The sequence below is a fragment of the Pollachius pollachius genome (assembly GCF_949987615.1).
Source record: "Pollachius pollachius genome assembly, chromosome: 3".
Classification (NCBI taxonomy): Eukaryota; Metazoa; Chordata; class Actinopteri; order Gadiformes; family Gadidae; genus Pollachius; species Pollachius pollachius.
Genome location: NC_136936.1, coordinates 31,227,820 through 31,248,635, shown reverse-complemented (window position 1 = coordinate 31,248,635; position 20,816 = coordinate 31,227,820). Strand labels below are relative to the sequence as shown.

The 20,816-nt window shown below is 45.2% G+C and overlaps 1 protein-coding gene across 3 annotated transcripts in view; it reads right to left on the bottom strand.

Annotated features, from left to right (window-relative positions):
- Positions 1-18,081, bottom strand: part of dip2a (disco-interacting protein 2 homolog A) — a 113,612-nt gene extending 95,531 nt beyond the window's left edge. For all 3 annotated transcript variants that reach the window (XM_079733599.1, XM_079733600.1, XM_079733601.1), the window contains exon 1: positions 17,649-18,081. In XM_079733599.1, the coding sequence (XP_079589725.1) occupies positions 17,649-17,784 (136 nt within the window). In that variant the 5' untranslated portion in view covers positions 17,785-18,081. The remainder of the gene's footprint in view (positions 1-17,648) is intronic.
- Positions 18,082-20,816: the final 2,735 nt, after the last annotated feature.

Sequence of the window (20,816 nt, the reverse complement as noted above, 5' to 3'; positions counted from 1 at the left end):
GGGGAGCACAGCCGCACCTCACTGCCAATGACGGAGAGGTGCCCACACACACAAACACACTTTTTACTGCTCCGCAGAGTCCTGTACACACTACAAAGTTAACAAACTTCGGGTTGGTTACAGAGGTGGACCGCAGTGCGTAAATGTGGCTTACATAGCGTTAATATGGCGAATGTAAAGGCTTGTTTTGCGATGCGGAATTTAAAACTTGAAGTCTGAGTTTCCCCTGGACTGTTTAGCCAAAGTATACTTTGTCTCCGTAATCCGACTCCGTAACTACAGAGACCCCTCAGCAGCTCTCCGTCGGGATGTCGGATACGCAGTGCAATTCGCTGCCCGATCGATCTTATATGTTGACTACAAGCCATGTTAACAGTGTTGTAAATAAACTTCAAATGCTTTTCAAATCTTATTTGGTGTTTTATTGGTCCTTAAGGTGCAAAGCAAACAATGTACAAAGTAATTAAGGTGCAAAGTCAAACCGGAGAAGTGATTCCGGAAATGACTTTGCTAGAGGACCAATCACAGCCCTTGCCGTCTCTGTTGCGTCGACCAATACATCCATGGCGTCGACAGATAGTTAAAAAATATTGGATGCGGATGTAAGCTACGGAGAGGGTCTCCGACAAGCCCCCAGGAGCAGTGCATACTTCCGCAATCCACCAGTGCTCAGCGGCCAAGCCTGGTATTGCAGCTGTTTTAGCGGGCTGTGGACGGGTCCCTCAATTCATGGAGGTGCGGAAGTAGGTATCGCCCTTCACTCCAATACAAGTGGGGAACAGGAATGTGTCTCCGCAAAAACATTCTGGATATCAATCAAAGGCTCATAATTATCTATCTACCATGTTATAATAAAATGTAAGTTTTCTCTTTTCAAAACGCCTCCTCAAGCGTTTTATTAGCCGTTGTTTGCAGGAGAAGGAGGGGTTGGCAGCTGAAAGGAGTCGTAGTGAAAGAAATGTTGTTTGATGTCAGATGGCAGGAGGAGTGTAATTTAAAGATCACATATAGAGAATCATCGAGGGGGTTAGTAACTTATACTTCCATGGTCGGTAAATAATGTGGCTGTGCTCACTCAGACCTCTCACTTATGATGCTACAATGCTAACAATACTAGAAAACGAGAGTATTTCTGCATCCGGCACGTCATGCACTAGGGCAGCGGTTCTCAAAGTGTGGGGCGCGCCCCACTGATGGGGAATAGAGGCGTGACAGGTGGGGCGCAAGAAAATTTCACTAGCTGCATTTACATAGATATTTCTGTGCCGATTCGATTTCTAATCGGAATAGATCTATTCCTATCATGCAATCCGAATGTACTGTATGTATGGCATTTACAAAAGTGGTAAGCGGATGTTCGTATGTCTCTTGCGCACAACAGTTATGTTGGTCTGGGTTTAAATGATATATGTAAGGGATAATGTTGTACAGAACGATGGTCCTTATCGTGAAAATAAGCTACAACAGGGCGAACCGGACCCCAACGCGAACCTGAGGTGCTTCGCCCTGAAGGGTATTATTTTAAATAATGACCGGCGACGTTCTATACATTGTCCCGCTTATTACACGGCTCCTTGCCAAAACGAAACAATATCTTCACACGGTGGGTCTTTTTACAATTACCATTCGTAGTGTTGATCAGCAGAGACGTTGACGTCACTTAGCAACCAGACACGCTTGGGTTTATAAGTTACCAGACTACTTGCGGAATGATAACAAAGACGTGAATCAGGCAAAATATCCACTTTCCTGTGAGTGGTCAAGTTCGGTGTGCATAAAAGTACCGACGGACCAAATGCAAACTACTGCAGCTGCTGATGCAATCTCTCTAAAATTTAGCCGCACCCACCCCAAACCAATCGGAAAAAGTGTATACATGTCGATTATAGCGGACTACACCACCTCTTTCCAATTGAGGCGTATATATAATCTTTTTTTTTTTCTGATTGAGCTGTTCTTCCACTTCTAATCGGATCAGAAGTGTCCATGTAAATGCGGCTACGGAAAACTCCTTGACAGACATAGCAACAGTAACTAAGGAGGCGGGGCTTAGCGAAGGGTCAATTGTAACGTCATGACACAGCTGCAGTTTTATTTTCTCTATTTTTGAACTTGATGCAAGTTAGGACACAGCTGCACTTCTATTTTGTCTATTGTTGAACTTGCTGTTATTTGATGTTATTGAGTTAGAATTTAGATACAACATGATGTTACTTCAATAAATTTGAAAATGTTAAGCTTGGCGTATTTCATAAGCATTGTGTTGGGGCGATGGGGGCAGGTGAGGCTTGAAAATTCCCCCTTGTCCAAAGCGGGGGATGACAGAAAAAGTTTGAGAACCACTGCACTAGGGCATAGCTTGAGACCTCCATGATGCGGAAGCAGATCTCTCCTTGATGTTGCCCTGCGCCATTGAGCAGTTTTCATAGGAATGAATGGGCAGCCATGTTTTAGTCCGCTGTCCTTTCTAATAATAGGTCCATGGTCTCCGACAGGCTCTCCGTGTCTACGTACAGCACTTTAACATGCACACTTTGAAAAGGCACCATCCAGGTGTTACTATCAACGATGCTGTGAAAAATAAACAAGCTGTGCAAACCCAGCTAACGACACTATTTCAACAACCCCTCTCTGGGAATTCAGAAATGCCATACCCAAGTCTAGTGGTGTTTTCATTGCTGCTGATCTACGGCCATTCTCCGTTGTTGACAAACGAGCAGCTTTTTTAAATATTCCCCTTAACTATGAACCATACCGTCCTGTATCGTACCGTGACTTCAAAACCGAGGTATGTACCAAACCGTGACTTTTGTGTACCGTTACACCCCTAGAGGGAATGTGTGCAGGGGGCTGGCGGTGTAAAGGGTGGAGAGAGAGGGATGCAAGGCATGTGGAGGAGGGAAGGCGAGTCATGCTGCGTAGACTCCAACTGTCACCACGGGTTGGTGTGAGGGCACGCCATTTGACCACAGCCATCACTCCGCCCGTATGAGTCCTGTGACCTCTGCCCGGTACAGACATCATGACCGTGTGTGTGTGTGTGGTGTGTGGTGTGTGGTGTGTGGTGTGTGTGTGTGTGTGTGTGTGTGTGTGTGTGTGTGTGATATTGGATTAGCAAAGACCTGGGCCGCGTCACTGTCGTGGACCGCCCCCTCGCACTGGGATTGTGACCCTGTGAGGCAGAACCATCCTGTGTGTGGTGAAGAGACCATCACGGTCACCAGACTATGAATCATGGGCTAAATATCAGAGACCCCTCTCAACACTGACTTGAACGAGGGCTGCTCGATTTTGAAAAAAATCATAATCCGATTATTATTATTATTTTGGTCAATATTGAAATCACGATTATTCAAACGATTATTTTTGAGTTTGAAAACATGATGTATTTATTCAGCATGTCTCTCTCAAAAACACTTTCTAACTGAGAACTTTGAAATTTCGCCTCAAAAAAATACACAAAAAGGTCAAAAAGAAAATGCTAAAATCTAAAATAATGCACATATATGTATCCAAATGTTCTTCTGCACTTTCTATAAAACATTTAATTAAAAAATAATCATAATTTATTTTTTTCGAAAAGTCTATTATATTAGCTTTCTGATCTTTTGAAGCTAAAATCGAAATCGACATCAAAATTCGATTAATCGCCCAGCCCTAACTTGAACCCATGTCAAGTTCACACCATGGTCCTCAAGTCAACAGTCCAGTCTTGTTGAGCCTATGAGGCAACTAGTTGGTCCCCTACCGGCCAACTGGGCTGGTAGGGGGACCCATCCATCATACGTATAGGTAGACCCACCCACTTTCGAGGGCATGAACGGGGAACAGTAGAAAAGGGGGGGGGCTCGGTGGCTCACACCACAACAAACACGTGTTCCAGGGGGCTAATGGCTTCTCAACAGGCCTATTGTCCTCAGACTGACCCATCACATGACCTCTGCAGGAGGATCACCTGGCTCGCTTAACATATTAACACGCGCTCACAAGAAACACGGACACCTTCTGCTTACACTTCTTACTTATTCATTCTTGATTATAATTTGGGTTTGTTTCATTGTCACCATCTATTGTCCCTTCTTCAGAGAGGGTTTCGGTCGAGGAGTGATGTATTGCTCCTGGATGACATTTCCCATTAGATTTCCCACATTCTTTTTCCTCCCCTAAAAATGCCGAAAATACAAACAAAAAAATAAAAGTCCCTGGCTGGAGCACGTCAGACCACGATCCACTTATTAAAAATAACTTAATTTAATTGGAGCAGCAGAGAAGGCCGCAAGTGGAGCCCACTTCACCAAGACATCCACTTCCAAGCGGGGCAGAGAGGACCCCTGAGGTGTGGTGACCTCGCGGGGACCAGAGCGGGTATAGAGGACCCCTGAGGTGTGGTGACCTCCAGGGGTCCAGAGCGGGTAGAGAGGACCCCTGAGGTGTGGTGACCTCCAGGGGTCCAGAGCGGGTAGAGAGGACCCCTGAAGTGTGGTGACCTCCAGGGGTCCAGAGCGGGTAGAGAGGACCCCTGAGGTTTGGTGACCTCCAGGGGTCCAGAGCGGGTAGAGAGGACCCCTGAGGTGTGGTGACCTCCAGGGGTCCAGAGCGGGTAGAGAGGACCCCTGAGGTGTGGTGGCCTCGCGGGGTCCAGTGGTCCAGAGAGGACCCCTGAGGTGTGGTGACCTCCAGGGGTCCAGAGAGGACCGCTGAGGTGTGGTGACCTCCAGGGGTCCAGAGAGGGTAGAGAGGAACCCTGAGGTGTGGTGACCTCCAGGGGTCCAGAGAGGACCGCTGAGGTGTGGTGACCTCTAGGGGTCCAGAGAGGGTAGAGAGGAACCCTGAGGTGTGGTGACCTCCAGGGGTCCAGAGAGGACCCCTGAGGTGTGGTGACCTCCAGGGGTCCAGAGCGGGCTCTTACTGCTCTAACACACCTCCTGGAAGGGGTCTCTTCTCTACCCTCACAGAGACCTGCAGGATGATACCAACCACCTCACACCACAGCAGAGGAGGAACGGACCAACCTTATTGGTTAGCACTCACGGCAGTGAAGATGAGGGGATACAATGTGGTAACAAATACAATTAAAGAAGTCGATAAAGAAAATAAAACCACCATGTAGCAAACTGGGACCATCCCGTCTCCAACCATACTTCAAAAACAGGGGTTCATGGACAGCCTAATGTGACTTTGCAGCAGTGGATAGGTAACAATACTGTCAATAAAATAAGGGGGCAGGGGGGTACTCATGCAGTACTGTGTGGTCGCCACTTTCCGTCTGGCTGGTAATTCCAATTTGACAATCCAACAACTCTCAAGAACCGTTATTAAAATAAACACACACACACACACACACACACACACACACACACACACACACAAACAGGTAAATGTGTGTGGTTTCCACCAGATGGTGATGGCTGTTAAGTGCCGACTTACTGCCTCCTAATTTTAGCGCTACCCCCAGTAATGCCTCATTAAAAGCCCAGTCTGGACTCTCTATGCAGATTGTTTAAAGAATGATTTTCATATGATCTGGGCTAGTGTGGATCAGGTCGCCATAGTTCGTCTGTTCTTCCCTCAGGATCTGCACACATTCTCTCCCTCTTAGTATATCCACCTCTGTCCCCGCTCCTGTCTGCATCCAGGCACCAGAAAAGCATGCATGGTAGACATCATCCCCGGAGATGGAAACAGTGGCTAACCTCAGGCCATCTTCTCCCTCAGATCAGAGGAAAGGTCTCCCGGTATTCAGGTCAGGCCTGCCAAGCTAGTTTAAATGTTAGTGTCTGAAACAGAGAGAAATGCCTTGGGTTCAAGACTATAAAAGAACCATGTACTGTTCATACCTATTCCTTCACCTCATGTCCTGGAGGGGAACAGTAAGGATAGCATGTCTATGTTGGGGAGGGGAGAGGAGAACTTCACCTTGTTCTCCATAGACCTACGTCTTTGAGTGTTTGTGTGTGATCCTCCCCTCACGCGGTGGTGGTGGTGGTGGTGGTGGTGGTGGGGGTGGTGGGGGTGGAAGGGGATGGGGCTGGGAGCGTCTCCCTGGTGGAGCGGTGGCTAGGTCTGGGTACATTCCAGACATTTCCCCCTGGTCGGTTTTCCAGTGGTTAGACGTGCAACACTGCTCCTTCTGCTGCACACAGCAGTACCTGAAGAAGAGCTCCAGACTCTAGGAGTCGGTCCTATGGAGACAACAGGTTGAACTAGAAAATGTATTTCCTGCAGAAAATGCGTCGAGTCCTGTAGTACAAAGTGAGGTTGAAAATGTTTTTTAATAAAGCCACATAGATTAAGACAAAGAAACGTTAAATGGCTTAAATCAAGTGAAGGGATTTGAACAAAATTCAAAAGTCTAAATGGAGTAAACAATGTACAGATACACACCATTTAAAAAAATGGTAAAAACATGAAAACAGCTAAAAACGAAGCCGGTATGAAACTAAAACTGTGATTCTGAAGAAAGCTTAAATGATATCGAAATTCCGTTGAGATATTATTGAAGATACAAGTGTGTAGATTTGTTGAATGGTTTGAACGAAGATAAATGGTTGAAAATTGATTTAGTTATGTCTTAAACAGTTAAAATACCAGAGGACGGCTCCGCCGTCGTCCCATTGACTCCCATGTTGAAATAATATAGTATTTTAAAAGTAGAATATATTAAAAATAATAAAATATATAAAAAATCTGAAAAGAAGCGCGCGATTCCAAGCTATTCTGAATATTTCAACATTTTAATGGAGTCTCTAGGTGAAAAATTGAGGACGGAGATAGGTCCCAAAGTTTGTAGAGAATAAGAAAGAAAGAAAGAAAGAAAGAAAGAAAGAATAAAACTTATTAAAGTAGAATATCTTAAAAATGATCAAATATATAAAAAATCTGAAAAGAAGCGCGCGATTCTAAGCTATTCTGAATATTTAAAAATTTTAAAGGAGTCTCTAGGTGAAAAATTGAGGAAGGATATAGGTCCCAAAGTTTGTAGAGAATAAGAAAGAAAGAAAGAAAGAAAGAAAGAAAGAAAGAAAGAAAGAAAGAAAGAAAGAAAGAAAGAATAAAACTTATAAAGAACAACAGTTGAGCGCTGCATGCAGCACTCACCTAACAATGAGCGAGGCCGTCTGGGGCCTACACTGATGTTTCACAGTCTTGTTTGGAGAGACCTGCCAACCGGTTTTCAGGTGATATTTGGATTTCCCATGTTTTTTTTTCAGAGAATCCGTAGGTTGGCTCTTTGCACCGTCTGCCTTAAATGAGCCAACAGGTGTGGTTGGTCATTCCTCAGCTGACCAATGGCTGCCAGAGACATAAACTAATGGGGATCAACTTTGCAGCACAACTATTTATTGGCGGGGAATTGAATTCACCAACAACAACACATGCTGTCAGCTTTGTGAATGAATGGAATGGAGCACAGCCCTGGGATTACCAATCTCCTTGATTAAAATAACCTCTAGTGAGGACTCAGTACTCACGAGGCACAGTACAGCCTTTTATTATGTTTTCTGCCAATAAGGCAACTGATGTGTACTGCATCCAATGAGGAATTATCAATACCGGGTATAGACCTGCAATGGACGTGCATTCAACCAAGACTGCAGCCAAGTAATTTTGTTAGTGAGAACAATGAACGGATTTTATCCTTGAACTCGCCCAAAAAGTTTCTCGGCGAGCGTAAGGGCTCTTTAAACAGCCTGGCAACACTACAATGACTTCTGGAGCCACCTGCCTCCGTAAGCTATTCTATCTCTCCAGTCATGTTGCCTGCTAGAAAACTGCATCAGGGTGACAAGTGTTGACATACATCAACGACCAAAGGGAATCATAATGCCCTACTTCTGGGATAGCCCACTCTGAATCTAACTTCTCCTCCTACATTTCAGCGGTAACTGGAATGGTGCCCGGCCCGGCCAGGCACGGGGCCACTGGCTGCAAACCAGGCTCAGCAGAATCCTTAAGCCCGTAAGGTCCTTTTACACCAGGGAGGACAAAAGAGAGTCTAGGATTGTCCAGTCATAAGGGTGTTGCACTACCAGTCTAAAAGGTTCTGGGTTCAAGCTCCATGGTGTCTACAGTCTACATGTAAAATAAAACACTTTAGGATGAAAGCGTCTGCTTTCATCCAAATGGAGCAACAGAAAGGGGGTTTTATGTAATTCTATTCTGGATAAATGTTTAAAAGCCAACACTAGAGAAAAGAGCCTTCAGAGTCCAGTGATCATAGGGCCGTGGCCCACTGAGGTGTGTGGTGGCACTGCAGTAGTAGAGGAACAGAACGGCCGACCGGCAGGATGCTGGCCGTTACCTTGGCGACAGGCCAAGTCCCAGGTGGACTTGAATCGGTGAACTTCCTGGTCACACACAGAATCAGTCATGTGACTTTGGAAAAAAAAGGCAAAGCAAGATTATCGCTGAAGACTCAAGCCAAGAAAGCAACAACGAGAACGGCTTATTTGACGAATGACTGGCTCTATAAGAAATTAGCTTTGACAAAAACCTCCATCCTGAAATACGTATGGCAGACAAAGACAAAGGGGACACTGGTATCATAACGAATCACACTACCCCTCTCTACAGCACTTGAAGAGATGCTCTACCCCTCCAAACTCAAGGTTACCTAGGAGACGCCCATCCAATCAGCTGTTCGTTCCTCATTACGGTCACAAACAGGCAGCACACTACACATGAGGGCAGCAAACACATCACTCCCTTTCCCGCCCGTTTCAATTGCAAACCTGTCGGCAGTGATCTGCAGGGACAGAGCCATACTTAATCAAACAAGCACTCCACGCCATTGATTGATCGAAGCCTCCTCAATAAAACAGCAGAACATCCCTGTAGTAACACCAGGAATTAGCACTGCAGCATTCATTCATGGATGGGGTGGTGTGTGTGTGTGTGTGTGTGTGTGTGTGTGTGTGTGTGTGTGTGTGTGTGTGTGTGTGTGTGTGTGTGTGTATATATTAAATGCATTGCAGATAAACAGCATTTAATCAAAAAATGGTATTAATAAGACTAATATCTATGTATTTCTCAATCCACCAAGGGGTCCCTGGGCTAAGCGGTGGTCAACACCTGGCCTAGGACTCTGTTTCTCTCGAAATGGAAATAAAAACAATCACTGACAACATGTTATGTTATCATGGCGTCACTTCAGAGTGGAAAATCTGCTTTAACTAAACTATTTGAAAAATGTGACACTTGCCTCAGTGATTCAAACGCACACCGCCACCTTTCAGAGCCCTGCCAGCAAGCGGGAGATTCTGTTGGCTCCAGCACACTTACATAAGCAGTGGAAAGAAACATATTTGAGATTTCATTCCCACACTGAAACCCTTTAATTATTAATTTGGTCCTATAGGGAAGTGGTTGAGGTCTACTATAAAGAATGCTGCTTAGTCCCCAGGGCAGAGAGCAGGAGGACGGGATGTTTAAAATGGCCCTGAATACAGACTAAAAAGTTGGGCTCCATTATCAAATCCACAAGCAAATACAAATAGCTCAGTGGTTTGGTGTGCAATGTGCATAAGAACAGCAGTCAGAGTAGAACACACACACACACACACACACACACTCTTTGAGTGTAGCACAAATATCTGAAGCCCACTCTGCTCTAAGGCACACCCTTAAAATATTTATTACTCTTAGTCTTATACCACAGCAGGGATAAAACATCACTAGCTTGGTATGTATTAAAAGTCTGCATCCCAGCCATGGCCATCAGCCTCAGTGGTCCTGTTGAACAGAGCTTCCTGTCCAACACGCCTTACTGTAAGGACCATATTACAATGCAACATGATGGTCAAAGTCCATTCCCCCTGATGACCTAAGCAGCCTGAATCCCCTAAATCCTCCAGCCCTCATTAATGGCGGCTGAGTGTGCTAAAACAACACCACTCCTTGATCCCGCTGCTCGTCCCATTCACCCATAAGCTGAACAATGCGACGTAAGCTGCTGGGGGAGGGGGTGGACGTTCCACTCCTCAGAGTTTGTGGTCGGTCAGCCGCCCCCACAGTGACTCAGGCCTTATGATCCTTCTGGAGCGAGGGCTATTCACCACCATGGAGCCACGGGACTTCCTGTAGCGCTGGGCAGCCACCCACACATCCACAAGGAGGGGTTTATTTAGTGCGAGACAGAGGCGACAGAGGTTTCCCGAAACCTTCTTAAAGCCTTCTTAACGCTACGTCATTCGTGACCTCTACTTCAAGTTCAAGTACCTTAACATCTCGCATGTTTCCCGAAACGCTCTTTGCTGCGAATCTCTTACGTACGTTGTTTGTTGGTAAGAATGGTCTGAAGCGCTCGTAGAACCTTCTTAGCTCTACCATAGTGATGGTTCAGCTTCAGCTTCTATTCACAGATCAGCAGTGTCACAACTTGCATTGGCGCAAAATCCGTGGCCGCATCACAGAAATTCCTGTTTCCAGTGAGACCAGGTTGCCTGCCGGTCTGTGTGTGGGCTTTGCGCACCACCCGGCCACTGTGTGTTTGTCAGGTCTAAACTAAATGTCAAAAAGAAGGAAAGGGCGGTGGTTGAAAAAAGTCTTTCGACCACTGATTACGTTCACTCTTTTCTTGTAATGGTTTATTAGTTTCCCAGTATAATTTTCTTAATTTAGAAGACAGATTTTATTTCATTTTTGATTTGTATAATAAATACAATACTTTTTTGAAGAGACCGGCTTTGAAACTAATTGTAAAAAGACACACCGTGTGAAGATATTGTATCGTTTTGGCAAGAAGGAGCCATGTAATAAGCAGGATAATGGATAGAACATCGTCTGTCATTATCGGGAAAATAATACCCTTCAGGGCGAAGCAAGACACCTCTGCTTCACGTCGGGGTCCGGTTCGCCCTGTCTGGGCTTATTTTCCCAATAATGACCGGCGTCCTACAACATTATCCCTTACATATCTCATATAAGTCCAGACCAACACAACGGTTGTGCGGGAGAGACATACGGACGTACACTTACCACTTTTGTAAATGGCATATATACAGCACATTCGGATTGCATGATAAGAATAGATCTATTCCGAAATCTAAATCGGATCAGAAGTGTCCATGTAAACGCAGCTACTGTCAATGTGGCAGCGCAACGGGGATTTCTAAAAGGTACAGTGGCGTCGACTAGCGTCAGGAGCTGAACCATCGCTATGGTAGAGCTAAGAAGGTTCTACGAGCGCTTCAGACCAACCTCACCTACGAACGACGTACGAAAGAGATTCGTTGCAAAGAACGTTTCGGGAAACACGTGAAGAACTTAAAGAAGAGGTTACGAATGACGTCGCTAAGAAGACTCCTAACTGTTCGGGAACCACTCCTATAGAGGTAAACAACTTTGATAAGTCTAAACGTAGGAGTCTTCGTAGCGTGCTAAGAGAGAACGTTATCGGGAAGCCGGGCCCAGAAGGCGTGTAAATCCTCTGCTAATGGAAGAATGTTGGAGACTGGACGAGCCGGTGCTATGGTCTATATTACCATCGCTCAGTTCTAAGATTCAACACTGTTCTTATTGGTTTGACGGCGGAAGTGGAGTTGCTGTGTTTGACTTGGCAGTTGCATTCCAGCTGCATTCCACTGATTAGCGTATCCTCAGGGTTCACTCACTGCCACAGTAGGACTGGCATGCCACTGTGCAAATATTAACTAACTCTCTTAGGGCATGCACATCAGCTGTGCACATGCATGCGCACAAGGAACGTAACGCTCTGCTAAAACATAAGCACGTTGAAAATACCCGCCAAAGAAATTGGCTCACACAGACAATACCATGATTGGGTTAGGCAAAAAAAGGATATGATCAACAGAAAACGTGTCGTAGTCAGAAAGGATTTCACTGAGTTTGGTGAAGCAGAAGTGTTGTGTTTGAAGATCCAGTGCATTCTTCCCTAAACCCAAGAAACTCAATGCTCTTTGAATGGGAATGGAGAGGGTGGTCGGTAGGCTTTCTCCTGAGGTATACTGGATCAGGTGCAACCAGAGACTGCAGAAGGTGCATCCAATACTGGCAGGATCTAAGCCCAGGGGAAGAGGTGTATCTCACGTTCCCTAATGCATGCAAATACCAACACTGTAACAGTAAATGTACCTTACAAGGTGAACATGTAGCAGGATGCTATTGATCTCTAGTCTTCATTTCCTTTTCACTTTAAGGTCAGTTTCACCCAATTAGATTCTTCTTTATCAAAGATTGGTTGTTATCAATGTTTGGTCACATTAACAACCGGAGGAACTAGTCTGCTTAGAGCCTCTGGTTGGAACATCAGCTCAAAAGTTGTTCCCTTGCAATTATGGTGTGGCTCCTTAGAGTCAAGGCTCGTATACTTTGACCTCCTCAGAGCAGCTCGGGCCTATTGTCTAGTGTCACTAAAACAAAAAAACATGCCTAAGCAAACTGGAACAGGGGACAACACCTATAGTTAAACACAGATCATTGAACGAAACCAGCAATGTTTCTCCAGCAAATGTTTACCCAATGGGAGCAGGCTAAAAAAACGCAGTGACCAACCAGACTCTGCCATTGTCCAAACAAACAACCCCACCGGTCAAAAAGGACTTGGTCATCAGAGGGGTTCTGAGAGCAAACAGGAGGCGTAAGAGGAGGAGAGTGCTTGTATGAGTTTCTACCTCTCCCTCCCTTGATGGTAACCTTCCATCTTGCTCTCTATAACAAACTTCCTCCCCTCGACCACTCAACGCTGTCCAGGGCAGCTGAGGGACCGTTTGTTGCTGCCTCCAGTATCTCTGTGAGGCTCTGTGGGTTCTGGGCAGCATACCGCACTAGAAGACCCTGGGGAGACTGCTTAGAGAGTCAGCGCAGACAGTCAGCGCAGGGAGAGTCAGCGTAGGGAGTCAGGGCAGGGAAAGTCAGGGCAGGTAAAGTCAGTGCAGGGAGACAGCGCAGGGAGAGTCAGCGCAGGGAGTCATGGCAGGGAGAGTCAGGGCAGGGAGAGTCAGGGCAGGGAGAGTCAGGGTAGGGAGAGTCAGTGTAGGGAGGGTCAACGTAGGAAATCAGCGTAGGGAGAGTCAGGGCAGGGAAAGTCAGGCCCCGTTCCATTAGTCTCCCCTTATCGAGAACACTTGCTTTGAGTTCCCTCCCCAGTAAAGTCCCCTCAAAGAGGGTTGTGAGAGTGAAGATCTTTTCCTATGAAATGGGACACCACTATAAATAATATAATGCAAATCAGTGCACTACAGGAAGAAGCCTACTACTATTTTCATTCACATTTGAAAATGTGACCATTGTGTCTAAAATATACGACCTACACATTCAAATCATATAGTTAAATCCAGTCTACGGTTAAATAATTTAACATAGTATATAACTGTTTGAGAAACATGGAACAATTGCCACTTGCTGAGTTTGCAAGGTATCCTGGGTAATTTGTGATACTCCCTTAGCTGCAAGTGAGGTACCAAGCTGGCTAGCTGCTAAGGGATATGATTAATGATTGTTTGCCCGCGATTTTTGACCGCGATTGTCTCCGGAGCCTCGCTGCCGAGGCACCACCGCCTCCTGCAGCGGGCACCGCTTAGGCGGTGGTCCCTCGGCAGCAGGCAGCGGGGCTCAAGTGGGAGACAAACGCGGGCAACAATCACTTTCTCCTCCATGTCGTGGTTCATGTACTTCAGGGAGTTAAAGCCAAAGTTCCTTTCCCCCAATTTCTCGGAGACGAGAGTCTGACGTGTTATGCGCCATAACAGTTATCCAAATAACAAAGAAGTGTATAACACTTGCGTCACAGTCCTGGAGCTCTATATCTAAATAATATCATATAATATATATATCTAGGGCTGCAACTAACGATTATTTTAATAAATCTATTAATCTGTCGATTATTTTTTCGATTAGAGATCAGATAAAAAAAAGAAACATTTGTAATTGCTGCATCTTTATTCAAAAACGTAACATTATTTCAGAATTACTTCAGTAGAATAAGTTATATGAAGAGCTGTTTGGGAGCCAAAAGAGACGGCTCTTGTTGGTGAGCTGATCCAAGTGATCCTCACTGAAAAAAGGCAGAAATTCCCATCTGGTCGCGCATTGACAGTAGCGACGTCTTGTTGTTTACCTACCTAATTTCCGGATTTCCCTATGGTCTACGCGTTAAACATCACAATGCTTTGAACTGTGGATGATTCCCTTCGGTGAAGTCTGCACTGATGCAGACTCACGGAAAGGGCTCGGTAAGTAAGTGTGGACTCAAACCCTCACGCCCTTTGGAATTCGACATTGGCACAGCCGTAAAGCCTTAATATTTTGTGAGAACGCGCAGCAAAGTCAGTGAGTCCGTGAGTCCAGACATTGGGTTTGTGCCTAACACACACACACAAACACACACACACACGTGGCGCTCGCACGGTCATAGCTCATTGTCTCATTGGCGGTTGTGCTGCACGATTTGGTGAAATAGTGATATTGCGATTTGCGAAGGCGATATAATAAACAAATGGTGTCATGAGTCTACTTGCTTGGTTATCAAGGAAAATGCACACAGAATACTGATAATTTTAAAATGTTTATTTCTCAACTCAAACATACAAACTTAAAATAGCATAAAAAAAAGTGTACAGTAGTGTTTTCAAAATAACAATATTTTACAAAATTAAATAAATAATAAAAAGATATATATTTCAAAATAAAGGCATTTCTGCAGTGCAAACTTGTTAGGTTTTCTAAATAGTACAACTAAATAAAATAAATAGAATGAATAATAAATTGCACTTTTTTTTGCACTTTTTTTATTTAATTAAATCGCAGCCTTTTGCGGTTATAAAATCGCAAAAGGCTGATATTGCGATTAGATTAATCGTGCAGCAGTAATTGGTGGGCCAAATTCTCTGGGCTGGCAAGGCAGAGAAAGGGGAGGTGGCATCTCCCCTTATGACCTCATATGGGGAAAATTCCAAAACGGCGCGTCTGAGCTTCGTTTTTTCAAAAGCGGAGCAGAATGCCTAGTGCTTGTTTTACACCCAACAAAATTTCTAACTACTGGGGGAGCATAGGTAGGCTAGGGGAACTCATATTAATGTAAGAAAACCTCACGGGAACACACAAATTCTAGGGCTAGGGCTCAAATCTAGGGCTAGAGGGGTAATGGGACGGGGCCTTAGTGTAGGGAGAGTAAGATTAGGGAGTCAGTGTAGGAAGAATGGGGTTGAGATGCTGCTGGCCAGTGTAGGTTTTTTACATTCCATTTACAAGTGGTCATTTAGCAAGCAGTTTAGCCAAAAGAGACTGACAAGTGAGTCTGAAAACAATCAAAGCTCCAATACAGGAATAAGGAATAAGAACAAAAATGCCATTTGTTACACAAGGGAGTTTCTGAAAAAAATGAGCACTTACCATTTAGTTTTACTTCTGTCCACAGTGGTATAGATACATTTCATACTGCAGATAGGCTGCAGATATCAGGTATCTAAACCAGTACCTCTCGCCTGGGAATCAAACACCAATGCAGCCACACTGTGTTTGTTTGAAAAGGTGGTTCGCTATGAGCTCAGAAATCCCTTTTTCAGACTGAAAAAATAGGGTTTATGATACGACTGCTAGTTCAAACCCAACACAGGGACAAGCCTTTAACCTCTGTGACTGTGACGAAAGGATCAGTTAATCCATCAAAGGTGTGACAGTAGGCAGTGAAGTGGAGTGAGGCTGAGGAGACTGGGAAACCAGACAGGAAAACACCATCAAAACACACAAAGTCCATAACAATGCTTCATCTTGAGCTGCAGCCATTGGTGTAAAGAGAAGCAGATTGTATACATTTCTCCTTTGGGCAGGTCTTAGAGGCAACAACGGCAGTACTAGCTAACCAATAACTGCTGCCACTGTACAGAAATACAAACAACATCAAGTTGAATATAGTGGAAAGTGGAGGACATGTACCTAACACCCTTTATGGGTCCAATAAATAATATACAGTAAAGTAAACAGGGGATTTAAATCCCTATGAGAAGGGCTCAGTCTCTTGCTCTCTCTCTGCCTCATCTCCTTTAAAACAAGGACTATAGAATATGCTATACTGGGAGGGCATCCTGAGGGCCAAGGTCCACAACGATGAGCAAGGAGGAAAAATTAGGGATTCAAGATATAAATAAATATTGACAGTGCATTTACCTACATTTCAAGGTGGCTCACACACACACACACACACACACACACACAAACACACACACAAACACAGCTAGAGTGAGAGAGATGTGTGTACGTGCATACGAGTGTGTGCTTGAGGAATGGAAAACAAGTGCTGTAATTCAACAAACCGCTGTAGAAGTTACAGTAGAAGACAGTACAATGTAACAGGAAGAGAGGAAGGCTAGCGGCACATGAAGAGTGCTTGTATGGAAGCTCCGACATGACAGGACGTGAAATAAGGAGAGCAGGAAGAGGAAGCGGGACAGATATAGATTGGTTTTTAGTAGCCACTCCTGAAAAACGTGCTCTTCCACCTGGGCCAGTGGCCATAAAGCCACCAGGGCTTATCAAAGCCTGCACCTTGAGCCAAATCAAGTCCTGACAGTGTATGACATCACGAGGAGAACACCAGACGCACAATCCCACGGTGGGTTGTTATAACAATGTGTTAACATGGTCAGAAACAATGAGCTAGCAAGTTCTATGGCTGATATTTTTTACCTTTGAAGATGGATCCAACATTTAAACCAGATCTAATCAGATCTAATATGAAAACCATTATTCAAAGCCATCGCCAGAGAAGCCAACAAGTGCATTAAACAGAAAGCATAACGTTACTGTTCAGAGTTATACAAGTAAAACACGATAGTATTTTGAGTTAATGTGTCCCACATCAACAAATCAAATACCCCACACTGTGAAATAGAAAGGCAACCAAACGTTATATGCACCAAAATACACATCTGATCACTATTCTGGCTAACCAACCATTAAAGGAGAATTGGACTGTAGGCATATCTGTTGGCAACATTAATTTGTGTATAACTGAACAAGACAACCAAAAGCAGGCTGTAGTTCTGGGCAGCATGGGTGTGTAAAATAGGCTGTAGTTCTGAGGTGTGTAGAGCAGGCTATAGCTGTGGGTAGTGTAAAGCAGGCTGTAGTTATGGGGTGTGTAAAGTATACACACCCCATAACTACAGCCTGCTTTACACCCCCCAGAACTAACGCCTGCTATACACTGTATAATAGGCTGTAGTTCAAGCTTAGTGTGTAAACAGGCTGTAGTTCTGGGGTGTGTAAAGCAGGATGTAGTTCTGGGTGTGTAAAGCAGGCTGTAGTTCTGGGGAATGTAAAGCAGGCTGTAGTTCTAGGGTGTGTAAAGCAGGCTGTTGTTCTGGGGTGTGCAGTATGGGTGTGTCCCATCAGCTGTTCTGATTCAGACAGGAGAGACTCACAGACCATATGAACACAATGACCCTCTTCTGCTCACGTCAACAATGTTGTATAGTAGTATAACCCAATGTCTGAACTTTGGGTGATTGTGCAGCTAAGATCCAAAAGGATGCATAGAAACACCCCCAGAAACCTTCACTAACGTGTGCTAGTCGGGACGTTGTCAACTCGCAATGATATAGTATAGTTATCAACCAGGTCGAATAACATGCAGAAACAGCATGTGTCGGCGACACTGTCAGTTGTTCTATGGATGGTCGGTGGGTTACCTTCAGAGAGCTCCAGCTCCAGCTCGGCCAGCCGCTCCCGGACCTCGGCCGGGAGTGTCACCGCGGCAGCCGGGAGGGCGACGGCGGCGGCCGGCGGCGGCTCCATCAGTGGACCGCTGGAGGTCCTCTCAGCCATGGCGACCCGAGTAAAAGTCTTCAGCCCTTCAGAGGACCAAATCAGCAAGGATCAGCCCCTCTAGGCTCCGAGCGGATAGTGTGGTAATAGAGGTGGTGGTGGTGGTGCTCTCGCTGCAGATGTGTGAGAAAAGACTCCACGGCCACGCGTCATGACACAGCTAGCTCAGCGGCTAGCGCACGGCCCCGTGTTGTGGACGTCCATCGCCGATGCGGATCTGCTCTGTCGGCCTCCCTGCTCTCAGCCGCCCTTCTGACGGTGGCGAACTCCTCCAGACCGGGGACTTGACTCATTCAACTCCCCGCTGCTCCCTGCGGCGCAGGCGCCGTTGCGTCATAGCAACAGCAGCCGAACCCCTGCGCGTGGACGTCGGCTGTGCACGTGAGTGAGAGATAAGAGCAGCAGGGCGGAGAGGTGGTGCTGCGCTGTGGGCTCGCCGGTCATAGGTGCAGCCCCGGTATCCCCTCTTGCAATACTGTCTCGCCTCCTGCTGTCGCCAGGGTGCATTGCACACTACTGCCAACTAAACCCAGATACTATCTGAACTCTTCTTAGTGTTCTTATATCAGGGATATCGCTCTAATCCTAGCTCGACACTTCCCTGTATGTTATGTGCACCTCTCCAGGTCTACCTCCCATATGAAACATTTAAACAGCGTTCCATTTCACAACACTGTGATAATAAATAACTGGTTGCTAGGCATGTTCAGTTAGGCATGTGAATGGCCCAATCTCAAAGTGAGCCCTGAGGACTAAGGACTAAGGACTCACGGACTTAATTGATCTCAGGTGCTAAGTGAGTGCGTGAGGCCACATGGGCTCAGATAGACATATATGGGATTGGGACAGCACTTCACGAGAGCACACGTTACCTTGGACGCGTTTAATGACAAAGATGCTGCTGACACTTGCCGGTTTGGGAATTCTCATTTTTAGTTTTTTTTAGTTTTTTTGTAAATGCAATGAAAACAATCAGCTACAGCAATTTATTGATATTAGAAAATATAATTTTTACTTTTGAATACTACTTCAATATAAAGGATGTATTGAATTAGGTGATTATTGGCCTACACATACTAATCATAAGTCAGAACGGGCTACATTTGGCTGAATTATAAAATGTAGAATTAGTAATATGAAGAGCCGTTTGGGAGCCAAAAGAGCCAGCTCTTGTTGGTGAGCTGATCCAAATGATCCGGCTCACTAAAAAAAGGGCGAAATTCCCATCTGGTCGCGCATTGACAGTAGCGTCGTCTTGTTGTTTACCTTCCTAATTTCCGGATTTCCCTATGGTCTCCGCGGTAAACCTCACAACGCTTTGAACTGTGGGTAATTCCCTTAGGTTAAGTCTGCACTGATGCAGACTCACAGAAAGGGCTCGGTAAGTGTGGACTCAAACCCTCACGCCCTTTGGAACTCGACATTGGGACAGCCCTAAAGCCTTAATAATTTCGCGAGAACGCGCAGCAAAGTCTGTGAGTCCGGACATTGGGATTGGGCCTATGAGAGTTTGGTCCAATGGCATCAAGGAATGTGTGCTATAAAGCTAGCTCACTAAACTTTAGTTATCTCCCTTTGCTGGAGAGTAATCTCAAAGTTTATCAGTGGTGGACTGACCATCGATCATATAACCATTCTGACAGTCTCTTTGAGGGGTTGTGGAGTTTCTGTGGGACAGATTTAATACAATGGCCCAATCCTAAAGTCCGGACTCAGGGACTCACAGACTTTGCTGCGCGTTCTTGCAAAATTAGTAAGGCTTTAGGGCTGTCCCAATGTCGAATTCCAAAGGGTGTGAGGGTTTAAGTCTACACTTACCGAACCCTTTCCGTGAGTCTGCATCAGTGCAGACTTCACCTAAGGGAATTACCCACGCCACAGTTCAAAGTGTGGTGACGTTTACCGCGGAGACCATAGGGAAATCCGGATATTAGGAAGGTAAGCAACAACACAACGCTACTGTCAAAGCGCGACCAGATGGGGACTTTCTGCGTTTTTTAGTAAGACAGATAATTTTGATCAGCTCACCAACAAGGGCCGGCTCTATCAGTTCCCAAACGGCTCTTCATATCACCACTTATACGTTTTATAATTCAGCCAAATGTAGCCCATTCTGACTTGTGATTAGTATGTGTAGGCCTATATATCACCTAAATTATTTAATACATCCTTTGTACTGAAGCATTCAAAAGAAAAAAATAAATTTTCTAACGTCAATAAATTGCTGTAGCCGATTGTTTTCATTGCATTTAAAAAAAAAAAAAAAAATCCCAAAGTTTCAGCAACATCTTTGTCATTAAACGTTGCCAAGGTAACATGTGCTCTCGTGAAGTGCTGTCCCAATCCCATATATACCTATCTGAGCCCATGTGGCCTCACACACTTTTCAGTTATTTAGCACCTGAATCAATTAAGTCTGTGAGTCCTTAGTCCTTATGGTGCATTCACATCGCTGGAAATTATGGGGAAAACATTTTCGCGACGTCGGGAAGTTGGCGCGAACGGCATGATGTCCTCATGGGAAGGGCGTACCTCATGACGCTCTTATGATTCTACTTCCGTTCGGCAACTCGGGCCAGATTTTGATAGCAGAATTGCCCAGTTGGTGACGGATGGATTACTAGTGACATGCATGAGCATGGCGGAACATGAACGTTTTACTCAATATAAAAGAATTTAAGAGCGATTTTCCTGTTTTCCATTTATATTGTAACGTCTGTGTTGACCACTGAGTGTTGCTGCCTTATTGCGGGCACAGGTATAAAGGGTACGTCATTTGGGTTACCTCTGTTGTTTGACCCCGGAAGGGCATACAGTTTTTGACCGCTAGAAGTACCTTATTTACAGTTGTTGTTATGTCACTGAGGATCTATCTGAATGTATTCCGTATTCACATGCAATTGGTGTCATGGTGAGGAAATAAACAAGTCGCAAACCAGAGACGATTGCATGGATCATTCATTGCTTCACGCAGCTGCATACTACTGTAATGACCTCGCCGGTGACATAACAATGTCCAGTCATAAGTACTT